Raw genomic sequence first — 19,177 nt, forward strand, 5'->3', positions numbered from 1 at the left:
TCCACCAGGCCACAGTATAGAAATCCAGTCGTAACAACAGATCACTTTGATTTTAGAAAAATTGAGCTTTGGACAGCACAGGGCTGGCTTTCCAATGTTGGATGGTAGAGAGGTAATTGGAGATTCTCAAAGAGATCAGGGGTAGAAGGTTTGCAAATCATCCACAAAAAGGTGTTAAGAGAACACAAAGGAGGAGATACGTTTATCACAAACCATATGATGAATACGAACAATCGTATACCACATTAACACCTGGTCACCAACACATCACTAAAATCAGGAGACTAACATTTGGCTGACTTGTTGGAGCAATCTGGTGTATGTAATTGTGAAGCGCAATTTCCTGCAAATCAAGTAGAGATACAAGATCAAATTAAATTTCACCTATAGGCTTCTGTCCTAAAACCGGTTTGATAGGTTGGCCAAAACACAAAGAATCCCATTTAAAAGTAAAACAGACATGATGGTTTAACAGAACACTGGAATACCATTTAATTTTTTGCGAGTCATTCAGGTAAGCAAATCACAAAACTTTAATTACATTAATTACATCACAAATAGCAATCAAACCAAAACATAGTTGCTGTGAAATACAGAGAAGATGCACAACTAAGACTGCCAGAGAGCAGGAAAAAAAAAAAACAGGCTTTGGAATCTTCTTGAAAGAGCTGTATGTGAGATCTCCAAGGTCAACTTTTTTTCTCATCATTGATGAGGCAGATCTGCTTCATTCACAAGCAAATGTTTGTAACTTTCCAAAATGTCTTTCTTCAATGCTTTCCATTGGTAGTTTGAACCTTTTCAGAGGATAGGTCTTTTTTAAATCAGTTTGTAAGGACATGATACATTAAGCTTTTAACAATGCATAACTTAAGTAGGATTGGTTGTAGTATGCTGTATGGAATGAGGGTGCAATGTCTGTTTAAACATACAGACACACTTAAAACGTGCCAAAATAGAAAATACAGTGAATTGGTCATACAGTCCGGTGATTTCTGTGCAGGATAGATCATGGAAGGAGGCTGTATTCAAATTGGCTTATCAGTGACTTGGGCTGCAATAAAAATAAGGTGATCGATAAGTCCTGAAGATCTACTTCAGTGGTGAAAACGGTGCTGGAATCAGGAGCATGTTGTGCTGCGTGACCAAGAATCTTACGCTCTCTCGCACTGAAATGAAAAAGGCACAAATTAAATTGAAGGGTAGGAGTAAAATGTTCACAAGGAGTGCTAATGTTATTTTGATATAATTTCCAGAAATTGTTAAAAAATGTCACTTCTTGTGTGAAACAGGTCTTCCTCCCCTGTAATAATGAATGACTACACTCCTAAGGTGTAATGTAGATTCTTCCATTTGCTATTTCTAGGCAGACGGAAAATATGTTCTGTGTCAACACTAAGCCAGCTTGACGGCACAGAGATAGTTTCGTCCCGTTTCAACACAACTGTCCATTTACCAAGGTCACCTCAACTGTGGCAACACATTATATATGGGGATGCTGGCCTACTTGATTCTATGACTGAAGACTATCCAAAATTAGGTTGCTTGAACGGGATGGTATGCTCCCTTTCATTCAGATAGGGAAAATATGGCCAAGAAAGTGCATTTGGATATCTCACAATTTTAAATGCTTCAATACTAACCCCATGAACAACCGCTGGCAAACTGGCTTTAATACTAGCGGTTTCTTAAAAATACTTTATAGCAGCCAAGGAAGTCAGTGGCTAGCACCACACATGGTTTGGTTATTCGAACACTTCCCAAAACCTACATTACATTGGCAGACTTGGTCAAAAGTGGTATCAGAGCTCAACACAACACACGGTTCCATTTAAGCATGCTCCAAAGGAACCAATAAAAGGTTACACTGAGTAGCAATATTGCCATTGCAGCTCTGATCTTTCTGCATATAGTGTATGCTGAAATATGATCCTTCTAATTATAGATACTCGTGCCATGCTTTGGAGTGGCACTGGGCAACGACTGCCTTCACCTCCTGCAGCTCTACATCACAGGGTCAAATAACATTTTTACATAGACTATCAAATTGAGACAAATTATTTTGCAAGATACTTACTTATCAAAGTAAAAGTGCTTATTATAAGCAAAGGAAGAGCTTCCTATGAATCTCCCCATTTCATTTTTGTCTTTCGTACTAGTGCTCAGAATGCAGTTTCCCAAGGCCTTGTCGAAATGAATCTATGTACGGAGGGCATACTATAGATCATTGTGGTTTTCTGTTGTGGCAATCTTCTTATGTGTGACTTCAGATATTTTTAAATATGATGTGTCAATGTGACAGATTGACTACTCACCTACATGAGTATTGGCATGAGTAGTGGTTTCTACGAATAGAACAGCAAGGAGTGCACCAATGAGTGCTGTTTGGCTGTAGACCGATCTCTGGTGGTCTTGCCTACGTGAACCTGTAGGTTTATGCTGTATTTTAGACCCTTTTTAAAAGGAAATACCGTTTTTTAAAATCAGTGGCCACGTCCCCTGTCTTCCAAAAAACATTAACGGCCTCAGGCTGCGCGCACCAAGGAGTGCACCAACCAGTGCTGTTTGGCGAGTGGCGGTGCAGGGTGCACTGTGTTTTCATGCCTTGGAGATCCTTCTTATGAAATGGAACAGTGAGTTCTCCATTGAATACTATTGTTTGTGTTAGGAGCCTCTTTGCAGCGGGCACTGAGACACACCCCTGTTCTGGCATAATTAGCCCAAAATACGATCTTGCATCTCAATAACATCATATATGCCTTTGTAACGTGTCTATGCTCACGACTGCTGCTCTTAGGCATCATCAAAATTAAATTTTGAGAGATTAAATTATTGTGGTCTTTTGCAGTGTATTTAAATAACAATATACAATTGACTTCAGCTGTAGGATTAGACAAAATACAATTACATTGATTGTAAAACACAAACACTGTACTGTGTACTGTAAAAGCTTGATTGGGCCGCTACTTAAACATTGCCTTTTATAGATACAACATTTTACGGACAATGCTGGCAATCTTCAAAATAAAATATCAATTAAGAAGCGTGGTTAGAACTGCATGCATATCCTGCCGGGTATGCCAGGGCAGAAAAAAAGAAAGACTAAAAAAAAGACTAAACCTGCCCAAAATGAACAACTAAGGGGGCTGAGCTGGGAGTTATTGAGGCAGTGTGGGACAAAAGAGGTGACCCTATTATGGTCCAGGAAAAAAAAAAATCACATTTCTAAAACCTATGAATAAAACCCATCCCCCCAAAACCTTGTTGCAGGGAACTAGTACGAACATTCCTCCCGACTATGATGACATTTCTGAAGCTGAGCCCATTGATAATAATTCTCTCCTGAATATGGTTCTAAATCTAGATACATTGATAGAAGGATCAGGCCCGAATAATATAGGGGCCTGTGGGAGCGAAACGGAGAACACGATTCCACTCACCAATCTGGAGGGATCGCCCGACCTTTCCAGAATTGATAATATAGTGTATGCTTCACCTCCTATTAGGAATAGATCCTCTTGGTTTTCTGACTCCTTCTGGAGACTTTGTATGAACCACAACACCTTAAAATATTAAAGGCTTTATACACAATATATAATTCCATGTTGAAGGAACAAAACAGAATGACAGAAGGCTTAATCATGCTAGTGGATGTTGCCTTAGGCAGCACCAACTGTGATAGCAAAACAGTGGTGGAAGCGGGTTGCTCCAACTGTAATAAACAATGGGCATAATTGATGTGGATGACTCAATTCTAATGATACATGATTTCGATGAGGTTGGTGCTGATCATCAAAAGGATAATTGTGTGGGGGCGATGGATGCCCCTTACTCAGAGATTGATGAAGAGCCCTCTTCCCCTAAAATGCAAAAATGTAAGCAAAAAAAAAACACATTTAAATACAGCAAATAAAAACAAGGTGACATCTTCAGAGGGAACGACATATGTTGAATCGACCACAGCATTTAGAATGATAAAGGATAAGATCATTAAACAAAAAAAACATCAAATGAAATCAGAGCTGTAACAGAGAAAAGGTAAGGTCCTCTAGAAACTTGCAAAACAAGGGGGGGGTCTGGGAATCTCACTACCAGCACAAACACAGCCCAATGACCTGTTCTTGGGTGAATAACCCCTGGGAGAGACTCTACCAAGTCTTTCACAGAGCAGAAATGTCCCCGCACAACAGTCTTTGTCTTGCCCAGGGGCAGTACAGCACCGAAATGCTAGGCAATTCTACTCTGAACAAGAGTACCAACAGCAACCCCATACACGTGTATCAGCCTTGTTGGGCATCATCAGTGAGGTGAAGCTGTGCCTCTTTAAGAACAGTGAGCAAGGGGTCCACGTCTGGATCGCCCTGTTAACTTAGGGCGCGACCCAAAGTTAATTTATGCAAAACAAGGGGGGGTCTGGGAATCGCTCTACAAGCACGAACACAGCCCAATGACCTGTTCTTGGGTGAATAACCCCTGGGAGTGACTATCAAGTCTTTAGCTCACTCTAGAAACTTGGTTAGCTAAAAAGCCCATAAAGAATAAGAATAAAATACCATTTGCACAGTATGAGGAAAGATTTGAAGAGCAAACTAGCAATGAGATATGGGAGGATGGGGACCTTGGGGACTGTATGAGCTTAAGATCAGGCGAGCAGGAAAGATGTGCCCACGACAACAAAATTGGAAGGGGAAATTGCCTCAAGGACATACTCCCACATGCTCAAATGAATACATCCACTATTAAGATTCTATATATCCATGCTACTATGTGCAGCCCATTCCTAAATAGGAAAAGCCCATTGGAACTCATCCATCAAATCCTCGATCTAAAGGTCATAACAAGCAAAGATATTGTCAGGGTTGAGATTCTGTTTTCTGCACAGAATTTATTATTATTATTATTATTAGAAATCAAACTGGGCAACTATACATTTATTTCTCCCATTGTTGCGGAACTCATCCTGTTTTATGTGAGTGAGTTCTCAGATATAGGATAGGAGTTTATTATAATAAAGGTCTGAGTAAGAGCAAAACATTTAATACAAATGTGGACGGAGAGGTGGCAACTGGCATGGACAGCTTGGTCAAACGCATTGTAGAAGAACTATTAACAGCTGTGAGGAGGTCGATTGACAGAAAACCCATAATAAAGATAAAATCGATTTTCTGTCATGGAACACGAGAGGTCATCATTCATTTTTATCTAATCAAGTTGGACTGGAACACATACTTAGGGAAGATATTTTTGAATTACAGGAAACCTGTAAGATGAAAGATATTGCTTTGGATGGGTACTGTATTATCCCCAAAAAAGCTAGAGAATCAGAGAGTTCGACCATATAGCAGATTGGCTCTGGGTGTAAAGAACCACTTACAGCTAATGGCACAAGGCGTCTCTGAAAATTCTCCACATATTTTAGCTGGGGCATTGGAAGGGAAGGTTGCTGGGAAAGAGCAGAGGCTACTCATCTTAAATGTGTTTAATCTAACTGATAATGTAGTGTCTGCAGTGGCTATTGATGGGCTTGTAAAAATAATAGACAAATGGACCGGGGACAAACCAGATGCTCCTTTTTTAATAATGGGCAATTTAAATGACCAATGTTTCAGAAAAACACCCAACTGTTTGGCTAATATTATATCGTCCAAGAATGAACTGGGCGCTGTGATTATTCACCATACGGATGAGGATAGTATAAATCATGAAGCATGTCCTGCCTTCATTGATATTGATTGCCTACATCCATTATACGCTAATGAGAGTGACCTCTGCTTTAACCAGTACACATGGTCCGTTGGTAGAAAAACTTCTTGGATCGATTATGTCCGGTTTCCAATGTCAATCTTAATGTTCCACTTACTGGGAGAATTGTTGTTCATCCTTCTATACTTAGTGATTATGTGGCAAAAAAAGATAGCTTGGCCTTTTTTTCCAACACCAAGGAAACAACGATGGGTCAAACTAGGGCTAATAGTGCGGGTAACAGGATACACTGGTCGATCAGTAAAATTAACAGATATGTGCACCATTTTTATAACCTAATCAAGACCAAATGTCCCAACGACCGAATAACAACCGAGGACAGGTGGTTTATAAAATGGCAAAACAATTTGTACAAAGAGCAGAAAGAGGTGTGACAAAAAAAATCTCTCTAACAGGAAAAACATAAAATAATAGCTAAGTAAAACGGTACCACTATAAAGAACTAATAAGTTTGAAAATAGAAAACTGGGTTATGTCCCTATTGCATAAGAAAATGGTCAACCTCAAAACAAAATACAGAAACTTTGTTGAGGGACACAAGGCTGGCATATCCGAGAACAATTGGTTCCTTGTGTTTAATACGATAAGAAACACTGACTGCGGTCAATTTTGGAATCTGTATCAAAAACACACACTTAACCTTGCTGATAGTAGAAAAGAGATTAATTGTATCTTTGAGCACTCCTGGAAAGCCCATATAGGGCAACTTTACGATAAGGAAGGGCTACCATAGCTCTGGCGGTGGATCATTATACCACCAATAAGAAAATCCTATTATGGAACAATGAGGACAAAAAAAATCACGAAATTAAAAGCCGCGATAGCACCAGGCAATGATGGGATTCCGAATAAATTAAATACAAATTATGCGGCTTTGTGGGCCAAAACTTTGGGAAATATTTTTACCACCATAGATACAGGTATCATACTCACCAGCTGGAAAGCGTCCATTCTAATCCTGATATTTAAAAAGGGTGCTAGGGATAATCCCTCAAATTATAAATTATTGGCTATGAATGACGGATGTGCCCCAAGATATTCTCAGAAATACTTCTAGTAGAGATGAACGTGTGGATAAAAAGAAAACTTGTTGTCAAACCAACAAATCGGGCTTCAGAAAAGGTATGGGTTGTACCTCAAACCTCTGGGCCCTATTTTACTTAATATGTGATGTGTTGAAAAAGAAAGAAGGTGCATTATATATATGTTTCATCGACTTCAAAAGGTGCATTTGACACAGCCAATCACAATCTGAAATTAAAGAAATGGAATATAAGCCCTTATTACATTTCATCAGAGAGATTAACAATAAAAGCATACAGATTAGGTTGGACCAAGAGGGTGCCCTGAGCGACTCAATAGATACCAATTTTGGACTAAAAGTGGAGTGCCCTTTGGCTTATCTTTGTTTTATCTGTACATTTCAGATATGGGCATGCTCCTAGATAATTATCATTTTCCTCCTAAAATAAACAAGCAAAACATTGGCTGGCTTGGCAATGACACCTTACTTTGGGATAAGACACCCATAGGGTTGCAAAGAAGCACATACACTTAATGTGAATATTCTATGAGTAACAGTTTGATAATTACAAACAAAAACAAATTATGGTAATTCGACCTCGTAAGATACAAGGCCCTTAATTGAAAATGGAAAATGGGGACTGAAATAATTGAGACAGTATGATCCTATGTTTATCTGGGTGTGTATTTCTCAAACACCATTAGTGTATCACGACTCGAGGACGATGTATAAAAAAAATATATAAAGAAGATCAAAAACTATAATGAGATTCATTAGATATAAAGGTGGTTTCTCCATAGGGGGCTTCCCGAAACTATACAAAACTTGACTAATACCCCGTTTATGTTATGGCTTGGAGATATTACCTGTTAAGGAAACATGTTGGATTAAGAAACTGGAGGGAAACTTTGGAGAAGAGCTTTGGGCCTCTCAAAAGGTGCACCAATAGAGCGGCTTAACGGAGAACTATCATTTGGTACACAAAGAAAGACTGCTATGTGTATCTTAATAATTCTTAATTCTGAATAAATTCTCTTCACCGGACTCAATGATTTACAATTTTAAATCAATGTTTCAATGTTATCCCTTGGGAACTGCTGAGTGGTGCAATGATGTAAGCTCCTTCTTGGCAAATATAGGCTTTGATATTGTGGGCAATAGACGGATTACACAAAACGAAAACATTTTGAAAAAATGTGCCAATACATGGGACAGAGACCTTTGCACCACATTATTGAGGACACTAAGGAGGAACAAAGCTTCTAGGTGGATACACCATGCCAATATCTTATAATAAATCATTTTAATTATAAGGTTAGAGTATGATTCTTCTTGCCCAGATTGGATCTACTTCCCCGATTTTTTTGAGAACTGGAGCCTGGAGGAAAACGGACTATGAGTTGCGCTGTTGTGGTCTTGAAATCGAGACACCTACTGACTAGCTGTAATTGATGACAGGATGTTTATGCTAAAGGACACGTGAACTTAAGCTATCCGATTGATAATTTCCAATCTGACCAAATTTGGAGCTTTTTATTCTCGGGTGAATGTACTACAGTGAATTTTGCACTCTATCATATGTGGACAGAAATTGGAAAAAGAATAGTGAATATGTGATATCTATGGTCTTGACTAATCATTGTATGAAGGAGTGCTGCAATGTCTGATGACCGATTTTGAAGTAACTGATGTTTACATTTTAATATTACTAATGTATATACTATATATGAGATTGCACAATCAAGTATTGTAATACGTTTTAGGATATTTCTATTATTGTTTACAATGTTGTCCAACCTTGGATAATTGTTTTAGATAATTCTTAATTTTACTGGTAACAAATTGGATGAATTATTGTTATATTTTTATCTTTTTCATTCTTTTAATGTGTTACAAGGTTTACTTGACCATAACAACACTTAAAACAAAACGACTAGAACAGCAGTGATATCAATCAAAAGTGAAATAGGTACAACATGAATGCAATACCTCCTTTGCCTCTTAAGGTAGCATGGACCAAAGGCATTCCATTCTCTTCAAAATGGTGTGAGCCAGGATGGAATCTCCAAACAATAGTACAGTAGGTACCAGCATTAAAGAAATGTACAATCAAAGTTCTATTAAAATAAGACTAATTAAACAAAAAGGACAAACAAACTGTTAAAAACATGAACAACCCGCCTCTGTAATGAGGTACACAGAAAGTACAGACTTTGGGAGAAAAGTGCACTCTGGGGTCTGGAGGTAAACAGTCTTGTAGAAAAGACATTTTAAGAGTCGGACTTTAAGGCATAAAGTGGGGCTTGAATCTAACAAGGGACCGTAGACTTCTTTCAGGATCTCTACAGCATGGAACCTTGTTTCTGGGTCCTTTCCGGGGTCGAACCGGGTTTGAGATGTTGTGCTGGTTGACAGAATTGAGCAACGCACTGAAATTGAACATGCCGCAACGGCACGACCCAACAAAGCGTGAGACAGGTAGGCAATGTTCGAATCAGTGAGTTTCAAAGGCTCGCCAGGTCTCGGAGAGTCAAAGTGGAGATTCTACTTCAGTGGCAAGTTGGCTTGAATGAAACCAATGATGCAATGCGGTTCGGCAAATGGCAATGGCTCGTTGGTGGAAGCTTGGAACCGTCGGGTGATGATCGGGCCGCATAGCTTAAAAGTACTTGAAGAGGATTGAAGTGTAGGGTATATCGAGGACAGATCCGTTGATGTCTGCAGATGCCCGAAGTTCAAAGCACTTCAGTGACACAAAGCAGTTTTAAATTGCAGAGAGCCAAAGGCAGCCTCTTTGCTTCTTGTGTGCTGTAGAGCCCTCACTGGGTCCCTGAGGAAAGTTGAGCCCATCTTCTGCTCTTACAGGCCAGGAAGGTTTCCAAGGACGCTTGCAGAGCTGCGACTTCATCAGGCAGCACACTGGGTACAAATGTCCAACAGGAGTCGGCCTACCTTCAAGCTTAGTTTCAGCAGATTGCTTCAAATGTTCCCCTGAGCTGGTTATGGGAAGAGTCTGCACCCTCCTTGGTGGTCCTTGTATTCACTGAATGGATGTGACTTTGGGGAGCCTTTAGCCAAACAAGGTTTCAGTGAAATCTTCAGAGATGATTCATTTAGCGACAAATTCTCAGGATGATGCCTCAAGAGAATTCCAAAGATTATTGATTTAAAGGGAGTATCACCCACCAATCCCATGAGGTCAACACGTATGGATCCATACTGCACCTATGATTTGGCCCAATCAAGCTCTGGGATTGTGTACTGTAATGTGATGTCATTTATGACACTGGATGCCTTCTTAATGTGCTGCCCATATATCTGTTGGCAGAGCGCTCTCAGGGCAGCAGAGTTCTCTGCGTGCACAATTTATTTGATATAAACTTTTGTTCAACTTGCAATCTATCTCCTGGTCTCATACCCTAACCTAGTTGGCCGACCTCTGATGGCTTAAGCTTGATAATCATTAGGACATCTTTCAATTTGGAGGACATTTTCCTGATGCTGGTATTATGCCTAATAAATAACTGATGATGAACCTGAAAGGGGGTCGGGAGGGGTACATTCATTCTGCTGTAAAATCCTGAATGATTTTTCAACAGGTGTAAAAAGGGCTATAACAAAACTATAGGGGCAATCACTTTACTGAGACTTGATACAAATTAGTTCAGGATGCAGGATTTGTGTAACAGGAAAGTAGATCTACTTGCATTGTGGACCAGTAGCAAGGTAATAGACTACAAAGATCGGAGGCAGTGGCAGAGCCATGGGGGTGGGGGGCAGCTGTGTCAGTCTAGAAAAATGGATACCTCTACTTTGTGACCGCAAACGCATTTTGGTGGCCGTGGGCCAAGCGTCTCATGCACGATATGACAGAATATAGGTTTTCGAGTTTGCCAATGAAGGGCCATTTTGATGTAACAAGAATAGCCATTTTGTTTTCTAACCATTGCTCATTGCTTTCTGTTCCTATTGCTTCTCAGTATATTTTCCGCTTACACTGCTCGACTGTAAAACATTGTTGTCTGTATGTGAAAAGGACAAGGCTGCAGGGCCGAGAGGATAACAAGAGTTTGTTGAAACACAAACGTAGGCAGCGCCAGGCAGAATGCCCGGCTCCCTCCCGAATGTAGCCTTGAAGCAGAGCTGCAGGGCATTTAAGCATTTCGCAGCTGCCAGCCAGTCTCGTTATATGGTAGAATATGTTAGAATAATACTGCTAAAGGCTTGAATTATGCTTTTCTTACGGCCCCCCTTTGCTGAGCCCGCTAGAGCGTGTCGGCTCCCAGGACACGAATAGCACCTAATAGATAGCAAGGTCCGGAATGCAACTCTTCCCCCCCCCCGTATGTAGCTTGCTTCCAAGAACAGAAGCGCTGTGTTCTATTCAACAATTGAAAGATGCCTTCGCACTCACAAATTGCAAATTGTTACTAGAATAGATGTTTGAAGGTGTCATAGTAGTCGGAGATGTCCATCATCACACCAAGTTCAAAGAAACCCAATAAAGGGGGGTGTTAAACATGTCATAGCTGATTGTTATGCATTTTGTATATATGTAACTGATGTACGGAATTCACTCTCTTGCGTCCCTTGAGGTCTAGAGATACACGTTGCGGGGCGTGAGACCGAGTTGGCCAACTGAGACTTTTGCTTTGCAATAAACCCTAGCTTTGGGAATACAACTTTGTGTATGGCGTATTGTGTGTGGTGACTCACCTTGTTTCCATAGAAGTCAGGGTCCCCTAGGGGCCCCTTTCAAGATGGCGCCCGAATAGGGACCCTCCCCCTCTTGTTCCATCGCATAACATAATTGAGTAAGGCGGAGAACGGCGAGGACGGGACGATCGAGCCGGGATCAAGAGGTGTTCGGGGCACCCTGTAAAAGTGATGAGACTCCTTTGCAGATCTGCACACATCTGATCCCTGATTGACGTGCCTGGCTAGAGAACAAGGAGGCGAGGGTCCCAAAACGAGGCGGAAGCCAAGAAACGCAGACACGACGTCCTTTGGTGCGTCATTTTACAGACGACTTGATTTATCAGGCGAGTCATTCCCCGATTCAAAGTAATCCTGATATTGGTTGAGAGTTGACTTTGCAAAATCAAACGCCCTAGGTAAGGTTGATTAACCAGGGGGAAGGTTGAAACATGCCTGCGGTATTGTCCACCTTAGCAGGGTTTTTTCCGCTGTGGTAGACAATCTTTGGAAGATGGCCAAATTGTACCACCTGGGGGAACGCCGGCATATGAGATGTATGTGAAGTATGGAGTGGGTTCGATAATATTCTGTGAGACTTGGCATAGGCAACCCAGAAAGCAACAAGACCATCAGTGGCCGATTAATGGTAGTTTTGAGATAGCGAGGATAGAAAACCTGGAAAGGGTGTTGATAAGAAAGAAAGCGCGTCCTGCAGCATTTGAGACTATTAAAGACTGGAGGAAGGAAGCAATGCTCCGTTTTAAAAGCAGAGCAAAGCATGCGCGCAGGCATAAATCGAAAGGTGAAGTAGCGGAAGAGAAAGAAGAGGAGGAGGGGACTGAGTTTAAGAAGGGCAGGTAGGCGTGACCAGTTGAATATAGAAAAGATATACCCACAACGAGAATTACACATAGCAGATGAATTGATAGAAAATATATTGACCCATACAAAACAAGGCCCAAGATCAGAAGTAAGACCAGACACGTCAGTAGCTATTGCCCAGACCCCTCCCGTAGCTCAAGCTCCCCCTCCGGTAGCTCAAGCCCTCCCACAGCCACAGACCGCAGGCGTAACACTTCCTATTAGCCAACCAGGCCCACAACAGACACTCCCTATTCCCATTGTCCCATCCGCACCTCCCGCCTCAGACACAGACTCGGTACCGTCCGTTCCTCCAGGGGTTGAAGTTGAAACTGACCAACGGGGGGGGGGGTGTACGAGGGTAACTCGCAGCGCAATCAGCAAAGAAAGGAAGGTGGAATTGCAGCAACAGGCAGAGATGTATATAGACAGGAATGATGGGACAACAACATTGGCTTCCATATATGACTTCCGTAGGAGCAACGAAAGACAGGTAGTGTTGGAATGCATGGGTGAATATTTGGTGGAGAAATGGAAACCGTTAATTGGGAAATTACCACCGCAGTGACTGTTAGATTTGAATGCATTGGCACGCTGTAGGGAGAGGGATGAAGAAGTGAGAGAACATGTATGTAGACTTTTTGAGCTTAGAGATTAATTAGATAATGATTATGTCGAAATGTTTACTACACCTTTCAAAATGTTTACTACACCTGCGTACAGGAGTAGGGATAGACCTGGGAAGGGGGAAAAGGGGGTCGCATAATAAACGGCAGCAGTTACCATCACCGGGGCAGAAGGAGATAGTGAACAAATTATCGTTGCTAAAACAGGTGGGGGCAGATTTGAAAGAATGTCTAATAAGAACACAGGTACTATTACAGCAAGTAACAGGACATAATATAGGGCGAGGGAACGCACAAGGAAGGAGTAATTCGAATATGCATGGGGGAACAGTGGGACCGAATCAGTGTGCGTATTGTAAGGAGGAAGGACATTGGCGAGCGCAATGTCCGCATCTACAGAATAGAAATGGGTCTGGTCAGAGGAGACAGCATAGAGGACACCCAGGAGCGAATGGACCAAATAGGAATAGTATGCAGCAGCATCACAATAACGGAGGTAATCAAAACCAAGACCAAAACCAAAATGCCCCAAAACAGAGTCAGGGACAGCAAAATCAACAATATGGAAACCAGAGTGGGGGAAATAGAGGATAGAGTGGGAACGTTTTCGATACACAGCCAAACACGTATTACAGTAATAGTAATGATTACACATCGGATGATGTGTTATTTCCCCAATAGGACAGCCCAGGACAGGGGTCGGAAGCAGTGTCTATTCCCGTGAATCAGAGAGGACCCTACGTAGAAATGAGAGTCGGGAATGAGGAGCACCGCTTTCTTGTAGATACAGGAGCACAGAAGTGTTCAATAGACCATCACTTGGTTCCGGATATACCACTGTCAGGGCAAAAGAATATTTCCGTAGGGTTCGCAGGTACACCAGTCATAAACCCAGTGTCCAAACCAGTCCCAGTTACTCTAGGACCATTCACTGAACATTGTCCTTTCCTTTTAACAGAAAATTGTGGGGAGAACCTGTTGGGATTAAACTTGTTGAAAAAACTAGGTTCCGTTATACATTGCACAGCAGATGGAGTGTTTCTAACGATTTGGCCACACGATGCCCCTGTGTCAGAATTCATGTCTGAAGCGTTACCAGGGGAACTAAGTAAAGTACCAACCTGGGCAATGCATGACAATGATGTAGGATGTTTAAAGATCGAGCCAGTAAAGATCATTTTGAAAGAAGGTGTTACCCTACCGCGAATACCCCAATACAGAATTTCGGCTGAAGGTGAGAAAGGATTGAAGAGTATTGTTACAGATTTGGTGAAATTAGGGGTAATCAAGGAAATTACAGGCAGTACATGCAACAGCCGATTCTTCCGGTTTATAAAAAAGGAGGCAAAGAGGTACCATACTGTTTCATAATTGATTTGCGCGTATTTAATAAGGTAGTAGATCCACAATTTCCTCCAGTACCAGACGTCAAAACAATATTGACAATGATACCCGTTTCAGCAGAATGTTTTAGTGTAGTAGATTTGAAAAACGCGTTCTTCAGTATTCCAGTGGACAAGGACAGCAGGTATTTGTTCGCGTTCACATTAGGAGGACGATCATTTACATTTACGCAGATTCCGCAAGGTTACACGGAAAGTCCAAGTATTTACAGTAGAGCAGCTAGACATCCTGGAATTACCCGTGGGTTGTGTACTCTTGCAATACATAGACAATCTATTGCTAGCTGCAGACACAGAGGAGATTTGTAAAGAAAGCACTGTATTACTACTGTCACACCTAGCGGCACATGGCCATAAAGCTAGTTTGAAGAAATTTCAGTATAATCGAAAGGAGGTGGCATATTTGGGCTACCTACTTTCGAAAGGAGAAGACGAACGCCAGAACGCATAGAAAGTATTTCTTGTATGCCTATTCCAAAGACACAAAAAGGAGTCAGAGCCATAATAGGCATGGCTTCATATTGCCGACAATGGATTGGTAATTTTGTGTTGATTGTGAAGCTGTTGGTAAATTTAACTAGAAAGGATGCGGTTATGCCTTTGTAGTGGGATGGGGAATGCCAGAAAGCATTTGATGGATTGAAAACTGCATTATGTTCGGCTCCAGTTTTGGGTACGCCGAATTATGAGAACATTTTTAGACTATTTGTGTGTGAAAGTGAAGGATGTGCATTGGCGGTTTTGACACAGGAACAAGGTGGAAGAAATAGGCTGTGCGGCTATTTTTCTTCTGCGCTGGACCCTGTAGTGTGCGCACTACCACGATGTTTGCGATCTGTCGCGGCGGCTGCTGCGTCAGTGAAATAAACGGAAGGGATGGTATTGGGGCACACTTTAATTTTGATGGTCCACATGCCATAGACGTTCTATTAAATAGGACACAGACGCAACACCTCACCTCTGCTAGATTGACAAGATATGAGATTATCTTGTTCGCGCCCCATTTCCAAATTATGAGGTGTAGCGCTTTGAATCCTGCAGAATTAATGCCACCAACCATAAAAGAAATTGGGAAGAATGAATCACCCCCCCCCCCACGATTGCTTAATGGTCACTGAGGAAGAAACCAAGGGGAGAGTTGATTTAAGTGATATCCCACAGAAAGAGCCAGATGGAGTTATTTTGTGACGGCTCATGTTTTAATTTACCAGATGGCACGACAACTGCCGCATATGCTATCACTACCCTAGAGAGCGTTGTAGAAAGCAAAAGAATTCCCTATAATTCAGCACAAGCCACAGAAATAATAGCATTAACCAGAGCCTGCGAGATTTCTGAAATGTGATGTGATTATATATACTGATAGTCAGCATGCTTTTGGAGTGGTTCATAATTTTGGTCGACTCTGGGCTGAGAGAGGGTTTTTGACATCACATGGCGCCAGAATTCAACATGGCCCTTTGATTGTACAATTGCTGTCTGCACTCACGTTTCCAAAGCGCCTAGCAATAGTGAAATGCGAGGCACATAAAAAAGTAACATGCAAAGTAGGAGAAGGAAACGCGTTTGCAGACAGAATTGCGAAACAAACTGCCACTGATTTGAATACCAAAATGATGACGGTTCAGACAGAGGAAGTACCCTGTATGATAGAAGATGGAGTTGCCACTGTCAAAGAAATGCAGGCGGAAGCAACGGCCGATGAAATACATGGGTGGGCAGAGGGATCTGCTAAGTTGGATCTGGAGGCTTGTTGGGTGGACAAGGGAACTAGAAACTGGATGTTGCCAAATTTGTACGTGACTGCGATGGTCACAATGGCCCACAGCCCTACGCACATCTGTGCGAAGAAAATAATACAGCACCTTTCTACAGTTTGGCAGAATGCAAACATAAAAAAGAATGCAGAGAGGTTGGTGCAGAACTGTATCACGTGTTTGCAACACAATGTAGGGCAGGGAACAGTGACTCCAACAGGCAGTTTTGGCCCGCCCTCCATGCCATTTGAGGTGATTCATTTTGATTTCATAGAGATGGAGAGGTGCCAAAACTTAAAATACGTCTTGGTGGTGATCTGTGCATTAAGTAAGTGGGTGGAGGCATATCTCTTGAAGGACTGCACAGCAATGAGCACGGCAAAAGTAATGTTGAAGGAGTACTTTTCCAGATTTGGCTTGCCCCGTGTCCTATGGTCTGATAATGGACCACATTTTGTGGGTGCAGTGGTATTACAGATATGTGCTGGTCTTCAGATTGATAAGAGATTCCATAGTTCAAGGCATCCGAGTTCTGCCGGTCTTGTGGAGAGGCACAACGGGATTCTTAAATCAAAGATTAGCAAGATTTGTGCGGGAAGCAAGTTGAGTTGGGTGGATGCATTACCAATAGCACTATTATGCATGCGTACGTCTGTACAGTCTAAAACTGGGCTCTCCCCGTATGAGATCGTGATGGGGAGGCCAGCGAATGTTTGGTGCGCACCTCAGCCAAAACGACTTAGTGAGATAGAACATCCTGTGCTTAGTACTTATTGTGGCCTTTTAATGCAGAAATTGCGTTTGATTCATCAGCAGGTGCAGGAGGCATTACCAGTGAGATACACCGGTCCGGAGCACGCGCTGGAGCCAGGAGACTGGGTGCTGCTAAAGAATTTTGAAAGAAAGTCATCATTAGCACCCAGGTGGCGCGGGCCCCATCAAGTGCTCTTGGCGACGCAGACGGCAATACGGGTGGATGGAAGGAAGTCGTGGATCCATGCCACCCATGCCAAGAAGATTCCAACTGCACTGAATGACTTGCCTGACACTGATGACCGGAAAGAGACAGTGGTCCCAGAAACGAAAGAAACTGTTGCCAGTAAGCAGCCACCTAATCTGCCAAAACGAGAAGTGAAACTCGAAAACAAAGCCTGAGACGATTGCCAAAGAGGGGGGAAGGGCAAAGAGTGCCCCAACGTTGCCCAGCAGAATCGTCATCACTGCTGGCCGATGCGAAATCTGCCTTGCAAACACCAGCAGAAACAAATCGTGTACCCCTTTGGCGCCCACCAGCACTTGCCAGCACGCCAAAGAACGGATCTGCATCATTGGCGCGGCGCACACCAGCACCTGCAGTAGCGCCACAGGCTGACTTTAAGCCTGAATCTGGAAGTGCACACGCACTGTTCACGGATCATACGATACCAGGAGCCAGGCGATACAACTTGCGGCCTCGGAAGACAAAGTGATCCGCAGTTCTTTTTGGTGTTTATATCAAACTCTTGTTCAGCTCATGGACGGAGAAGGAACCAGAGGTGTAGAGGAGAGAAGCGTGAGATTTGTGCAAGTCGGACAAATCAAGACTCGCGGCTCCTTGGTGCGATCATAAAAAGTACATGTGTCCTGAACCAGAACGGACAAGCTGGACGTACATGGTACTATGGCAAGTAAGATAACTGATTAAAAGTACATGTGTCCTGAACCAGAGCGGACAAGCTGGGCGCACATGATACTAAGGCGATAAGATAACTGATCAACGGTCGTCTGAGCAGTATAAGAAAGAACAAGTGATCTCGCCTAAAAACGAATAATCGAATCCAGGCTAAAAAGGACAGGCAGAACTGAACTGTGACAATTCCATTGAACGTATTAACATCAGAGCAAGCGCGACGAAGAGATATCCACAACGAACTGTGATAAGAAAGAAGGACGAGAAACATGCTGGGACCGGTTCCAGCCTCCTCCTGCACCACCACCACTGAGAATGAGTCAATTATAAAGACTGTAAGCTTAAGAAAAACAAAACACATGGTAAAACAAATTGTATGCGGGTACTGACAATAATAATGTGCTTTATGAGCGTGGTAGCACCAATATCGACAGCCCTAATATGGTGGGTGGAAACAATACACCCATTAGAAATGTGTTTACCAATAATTAATATATCCACTACTGAAAGCCCGGTTCAGGTGATCACTTATAACCTGCCCCAATGGAAGAAAGACATAGGGAAGGTTTTGGAAATAACACTTTGCTGTTGATCATGAACATGACACATGCAATTCTGAAGAAAACAAATTGCTGGGTATGTGCCCATTTACCACAATATGCTGGGAAAGGAATAGGGTGGTATGTGCAGCCACTACCATTAAGTTCTGCATGTATGCATCTTTAGGTGCAATGTTCTATGGGAAATGGAATGAGAGTAATACGGGTCAATTAGACAGAACCAACATGAACGAGTTTGAGGAGATAATAATGAAGCCTGTGGGTTGTTCCATTTTCCATAAAGCACAAGTAATAGCCCCAGAGCCCACGAGGAAAAGTACACAAAAGATAACACGACAAAATAGACGAGATAGATTGTCCCCACCAGAAAAAACATCTGTAATGACGTTTCGTGTAATCTTACACAGTGAATTATAGCCCAAGAACCGTCCCTTTTTGTCTAAAAAAGAAAGGCTCTTTTTCAGTCGGAACATATTCTGGTTGCATGAATACAGTGGTATTAAAATGGGAAATAGAAACAGTATATGTAGGTGATCCAGTTTATTTTATATGTGGAGAGAAAGCATATCCTTGGTTGCCCAGAAACTGGGGAGGTACATGTTACCTAGGGCTACTGTTCCCAGGAGTATTCCTCTTGGAAACTGCAACCATGGCCAGATTATCCAGAACTAGAGTCAAAAGGACTGACGAGGGTGTTTTAATAGCAACTGATGTAGCAAAATCATTCATTCCATTCTTAGGGCAGATAGTGAACTCCTATAATATAAGGCAACTGTCCAGAATCCTAAAAAATACAAAAAACACAACAACAAATAT

General features: G+C 42.1%; 1 protein-coding gene across 1 annotated transcript in view; it reads right to left on the reverse strand.

Moving 5' to 3' along the window:
• Positions 1-467: 467 nt before the first annotated feature.
• The window catches only part of LOC138516032 (protein NipSnap homolog 3A-like), a 239,634-nt gene continuing 220,924 nt past the window's right edge, over positions 468-19,177 (reverse strand). Inside the window, exon 6 of the mRNA XM_069630841.1 lies at positions 468-1,169. Coding sequence (XP_069486942.1) covers positions 1,093-1,169 — 77 coding nt within the window. The 3' untranslated portion in view covers positions 468-1,092. The remainder of the gene's footprint in view (positions 1,170-19,177) is intronic.

Source organism: Ambystoma mexicanum, chromosome 6q, assembly GCF_040938575.1.
Source record: "Ambystoma mexicanum isolate Mex_15411 chromosome 6q, UKY_AmexF1_1, whole genome shotgun sequence".
NCBI classification, from domain to species: Eukaryota; Metazoa; Chordata; class Amphibia; order Caudata; family Ambystomatidae; genus Ambystoma; species Ambystoma mexicanum.